Source organism: Euleptes europaea, chromosome 2, assembly GCF_029931775.1.
Source record: "Euleptes europaea isolate rEulEur1 chromosome 2, rEulEur1.hap1, whole genome shotgun sequence".
Taxonomy (NCBI): domain Eukaryota; kingdom Metazoa; phylum Chordata; class Lepidosauria; order Squamata; family Sphaerodactylidae; genus Euleptes; species Euleptes europaea.
The window spans coordinates 81,296,091-81,302,090 of NC_079313.1; the positions used below are offsets into that span (position 1 = coordinate 81,296,091).

Consider the following 6,000-nt stretch of genomic DNA (forward strand, 5'->3'; position numbering starts at 1 on the left):
AATCTGTCACAAGAGACTCTTGGAAGCATAGTAAGTTGTGTTGTTCAGCTTCCCTAATGTACATTTGCTAGAGATATTAAAAAGGCCTATTTTCCCCATCCCCCTGCTCTCATTTCATCTGTTTCAGGGCATCTTATTCCCCCCAACTTGTGCAAGCCACATGTGAGTTCCATGCAAGAAACCCTCGAGAGCTCACCATCATGAAGGGAGATGTGCTAGAGGTAAGACAGAAGCTCCTTACCCTTCATAGAATAACTCCTAGTCAGATGGCTGCTCTGTCCCATTGCAAAGCCTCTGTTTCTTTTGTACAGATTTAGTAAACTCTCAGCTATTGTTCATTGCTACTGCTAACCAGCCAATCTTTCTTTATTGCACAGCATGAAATGTGCCTCGTAATATAGCTAACCAATTCTTCAGATACTTGCAGTACATATGAAATATGTCATACTACTACTACTCATACTACCTACTCAACCATGAAGCTTGCTGGGGGATCTTGGTCACTCACCCTCTTTCAGCCTAATGTGCCTTACAAGGTTGCTGTGAAGATTAAATGATGATGGGAGAACCACATAAGTTGGCATAAACTTCTTCAGGCTCTCTGTGTGTTAAGTGCCAGCAAGTCAATTCTGACTCATGGCGACCCTATGAATCAGTGACCTCCAAAACGTCCTATCCTTATCAGTCTTGCTCAGTTCTTGCAAATTGAGGGCCGTGGCTTCCTTTATAGAGTCAATCCATCTCTTGTTTGGTCTTCCTCTTTTCCTGCTGCCTTCAACTTTTCCTAGCATGATTATCTTTGAAAACACTTTGTAATTTTCTGATTGAAAATGTCCCAATCCAGCCCACTTTAGTTCACTTACTCCCAGGCTATCATTACAATTAAAAACTGAATTGTAGATGCAACCACTGCAGATAATCTGTTCTGCAAATTACATGCTTAACAGTGTCACTCCATTAATACATCAGTTTACATTTTGCTGGCCACTGCTATAGAGAGATACACAAAGGAGATGGTGTGATCTTCCACTTCTCCCACACCACAAGGAGACATTTTGGAAACACAGCTCCTTGCCCTAATGTTCTGTCACTTGGTAGCTACTGTTTGTTTACTTACTGACTCTTTTTCACACACAGACAGAGACACACAGACACACACCTGAGCAATGCCAATTTATTGGTTCTTGTAGGTTATCCTGGCTGTGTAACCGTGGTCTTGGTATTTTCTTTCCTGACGTTTTGCCAGCAGCTACAAGAACCTACAAGAACCAATGAACTCTGACCGTGAAAGCCTTCAACAATGCCAATTTAATCCTGACTAAAGCAGGACAGGGAGTGGGTGACAACTTAAAACATTTTGACACCGGAAGTTAAAAGACAGCACTGAAGAAAAGACAGGTGCATGAAAATGATGACTAAACGAGTAAAACAGGAAGAGGGGCACTGCTTAATAATTCTTGCTCTAGAAGAACATAAGAACATAAGAAAGGCCCTGCTGGATCAGACCAAGGCCCATCAAGTCCAGCAGTCTGTTCACACAGTGGCCAACCAGGTGCCTCTAGGAAGCCACAAACAAGACGACTGCAGCAGCACCATCCTGCCTGTGTTCCACCGCACCCAAAACAATAGGCATGCTCCTCTGATACTAGAGAGAATAGGTATGCAGCATGACCAGTATCCATTCTAACTAACTGCCATGAATACCCCTCTCCTCCACGAATATGTCCACTCCCCTCTTAAAGCCCTCCAACCTGGCAGCCATCACCACATCCTGGGGCAGGGAGTTCCATAATTTAACTATGCGTTGTGTGAAAAAATACTTCCTTTTATCTGTTTTGAATCTCTCACCCTCCAGCTTTAGCAGATGACCCCGTGTTCTAGTATTATGGGAGAGGGAGAAAAACATCTCCCTGTCCACTCTCTCCAAACCATGCATAATTTTATAGACCTCTATCATGTCTCCCCTCAGCCGCCTTCTTTCCAAGCTAAACAGCCCTAAGCGTCCTAACCGCTCCCCATAGGACAGTTGCTCTAGTCCCCTAATCATTTTGGTTGCTCTTTTCTGCACCTTTTCAAGCTCTGTAATATGCATTGAGTTTGCCCAAACCGGATGCTTCTCAGCTCTTGTCGGCTTTCCCCGCAGGTTCAGTTTAAAAGCTGCTCTGCCACCTTTTTTATATTACGCGCCAGCAGTCTGGTTCCATTCTGGCTCAAGTGGAGCCCATCCCTTTTGTATAGGCCTGGCTTGTCCCAAAATGTTGCCCAGTTCCTTACAAATCTAAAGCCCTAGCTTTTTTGCAAGGACAGCTGAGAATTAAGGAGTCTGTGTATGATTGTTACAAAATCATTCCTACAAATGAATGTATTTCTTTGGAGCGAATCATCTTCACGAACTTTGAGCTGGAAGGTATTCACCAACTTTTTGTGGGTCCAAATCATCATGAAAAAAGGGGGTCTAGGCAACATTTTCTAGAAGTCTCCATAAGCACACACTCTTCCAAGGAACTTTGTTCCATTGCTGAATTTGCTCGTAATGGTCAGAGGCTCCCCCACCCCCAATGTTCAATGTTTGTCATGTATCTTCAAAACTGAAAAAGGCAAGTACACCAACTTCATTGATTCCTATACCCAAACTGTTAAAAAAAATGCTCTAAATAAAAAAAGAAATAGTTGGAAGAACTCAAGGGACATCTTCATTGAAGTTCTGGGTCAGATTATTGGGATATTACTCTTTTCAATAGGGCTCAGAGCTTTGGCATTAGCCAGGAGTCACAAATCATGTATCCCCCCCTTTGTTTAGGTTTTGGACCAACAAAAAAAATGGTGGCTTGCTAGAAATACTGCAGGAGAGAAAGGCTACATCCCTAACAACATCCTGGAGCCCGTGGATCAGAAGGCACCCAAGGGGAACAGCATGGGGCAGGTAGGTACAGTTCTTTTCTGGGTATAGGCAGCACTGTAGGGGCACCACCATAGAAGTGCTTGTAGAATGCTGCTTCTCTTCTGAAGTTAGGGTTGCCAGGTCCCTCTTTGCCACCGGTGGGAGGTTTTTGGGGGCGGAGCCTGAGGAGGGCAGGGTTTGGGAAGGGGAGGGACTTCAGTACCATAGAGTCCAATTGCTAAAGCACCCATTTTCTCCAGGTGAACTGATCTCAATCGGCTGGAGATCAGTTGTAATAGCAGGAGATCTCCAGCTAGTATCTGGAGTTTGGCAACCCTAACTGAAGCCCTAATAGACTGCACAACATTAGTGCGTATCCAGGAAACAGCTGCCCACATTTCAAGACAGGATCTGTAAGGCACAACCAGATGTAGAGTTTGGGGGAAATCCTAAGCAGGTCTACCAAGAAAACACCCCATGTTATTCAATGGAACTTACGCCTAGGAAAAGATTCTTAGGAATGCAGCTTAAGGTCTTTTATGCATGGCTGTTTCACTCGCCGTCACCCCTCCGATGACTTCAACTCTTTGTGCTGATCATGCATGCTGTTTCCGACCATCAGAAGTCGCCTCGCTCTCCCTCTGCCTTTCCCCTTGTTTGGCCCGCGTTTTCAAATTCGAGATAAAACGGATTTCTGAAAACACGGGCTGAATGTGGGGAAAGGCAGGGAGAGAGTGAGGTGACTTCTGACTGTCGGAAATGGCATGCATAATCAATACAAAGACCCGAAGTTGTCAGAGGAGTGACGGCGAGTGAAACAGCCATGCATAAAAGACCTATGTGTCCTGTGGAAAGGTAAGGTACCATTTCCTCTTCTCCTTCACAGATGTCACTGCATGCAGTAGAGCTGGGGTGATAAGGGTGAAGCTGTGGTCTTGACTGGCAGATTGCGGGGAGGGGTGGTAGCCTGCCTTGCCACTGCCTCACTGATGTCACCCCCACCCCCTCCTCCTGGTTCACATAACCCTCCCCAGGAGCTGGAGAAGCTAATGGCGTTTCCCTCCTCATTTGTCACGCATCTTTGAACACACAGTGTGGGAAGCAGCAGCTGCCCGATAGGCTCTTCCAAGCTCTCATGCTGTTATGAAACGCCTTATGTAGGTCATCCCATCCCAGCTTCTAAGACCTTGCCAGACACAAACTACTAGTCTAAGAAATCTGGCAAGGAAAGTGGTGAAAAGAACGCGAAAAGATTCCCTGAATTCTTTGTTTTTGAACAACTCACAGCCCTGACTGGAGCAATCAGAAAAGCTGAAAGAGCAGCCCCCAAATCTGGATCCAGTGTGCTCCTCGCTAGTTGGCTGACATTTCTCTATGCCCTGATTTTGAGTAAAACTTCTTGACCTTGTCTCCCCTCCCCATAGCTGATAACTACAAGGTAAAGGCCCAAGTACCAAAATTCATCACCAATGAATTGCTCAGGAATTAAGGTGGTAGCTATCTAATGAAGAAGGTGATGGGGTTGGTTTTCTCCTTTACTATGAAATGTTCCTTCCGGTTTCTCTGCCTTCAGGCCCTGAAGGGCATTCCTGATCTCCAGCCAACTTCTACTCCAGCAGAGGTCACAGCTTGGCTCAGATTAAGAGGTTTCTCCAACATGTAAGTGTCACATTAACAGGAAACTCAAGAAATCTCACCCCAGTCATGAACCAGCACTCTTACAGATTCACTATTGTCCAATTAACAATTTTGTACATTCTCGGCAAAGAACTGATTTTTCACATCTGTATTTAGGATGGGAAGAAGCAATGGCATGGCCCACTAAGACGGTTTTCTGTAGGCTATTGCTGGCTTGAGACCCTTCCAGTAGAAGCCCACAAGAAGTATAGACTTTTACACAAGCTTCAATCTTACATGCCTCAGTCCAGCTAGAGGGGCGAGGGGCAATCTGCTCATTTGGCTGAACATTCAGAACTTTAGGGGGCATTTAGGATTTGGGGCAGGCTCTTCCTCTAACAACCAAGAGGAGGAGAGTTGTTCTTACTGTTTACCCCAAGCAGAGAATAAAATCCCAGATTCTAAATTTCTCCCCCAGGCCCTTAAATAAGAGAGAGTGTACCTTTTGGTCGATTTGCATAGTTTATTTTGCACCCCAAATCAAAGTATCTTAAGAATATGCCAATTTTTTGATACAAGCAGAGGAAATGGAGGGTAGAGAGACAGATGGTCTGTAGAACTAGAAAATCATTCCCACAGGTGCCACATATAGCAGTGAAGTCCTACCCAACTGCCAGCCTTCCAAATGGTGCTTACATACCATCATGTTAATCTCCAGAGCAATGTGGGCTAAAAAAGTGTTACTTAATGAAGTAAAGAGGGGGTTATCAAAATGCCAAGTTCTATGTGGAATATAAGATTTTGTGCTTGCCTCGCAGTAGCAACATGCACAGCTGATGTGATTCTGTGGCTCATGTGACGGGGTTGAGTTCAGAAGTGAGACAACCAAGTTCAAGCAGCACTCACAGCCATTAGACAAGCTGCTGCTTCTCAGCTTAACCTCACACAATGTTACTATGATCAATAAACCCCATATAAGTTACCTTGAGAAAAAATGGAATACAAATGTTATCACGCAAGCACACCCACATCTCTTCCTTACAAACAATAGAGCTTTGACAATTGTGTGTCCATGAACCAGGCAAGGTGATAGAAGATACCTCACACTGACCAGTGCTGCAAAAGAGACTTTTCTTGGCCCGTGTGCCAATTTGTACCATTTCTTGAATTTGAACACACAGCCTTATTAACTCTTTCTTCTTCAACAGGACAGTTAAATCCCTTGGTGTCCTGAATGGAAACCAGCTTCTAACAATGAGCCAAAAAGATTTAACCACAGTCTGCCCAGAAGAAGGGAGGAGAGTTTTTTTCAAGCTTTCAGCAGTTAAATTAATGCTGGAGGTAAGGCCAGCACATCTATGCCTTGCACTCAATTCCTCTTATCATTTTAACTATTAAGATATTTGAATGATCATTCCAAGGTTCTGCGCCATCAGTGTACTCCCCCATAGGCCACTCACTGACTCTCACATTCCATTTCTCAGTTGTATGAAGGAATGTAG

At 44.5% G+C, this 6,000-nt stretch overlaps 1 protein-coding gene across 1 annotated transcript in view; it reads left to right on the plus strand.

Annotated features, from left to right (window-relative positions):
- Positions 1-6,000, plus strand: part of EPS8L3 (EPS8 like 3) — a 29,727-nt gene extending 23,727 nt beyond the window's left edge. The window contains exons 14-18 of the mRNA XM_056844800.1: positions 128-221; positions 2,801-2,932; positions 4,464-4,540; positions 5,707-5,839; positions 5,983-6,000. Coding sequence (XP_056700778.1) covers positions 128-221; positions 2,801-2,932; positions 4,464-4,540; positions 5,707-5,839; positions 5,983-6,000 — 454 coding nt within the window. The remainder of the gene's footprint in view (positions 1-127; positions 222-2,800; positions 2,933-4,463; positions 4,541-5,706; positions 5,840-5,982) is intronic.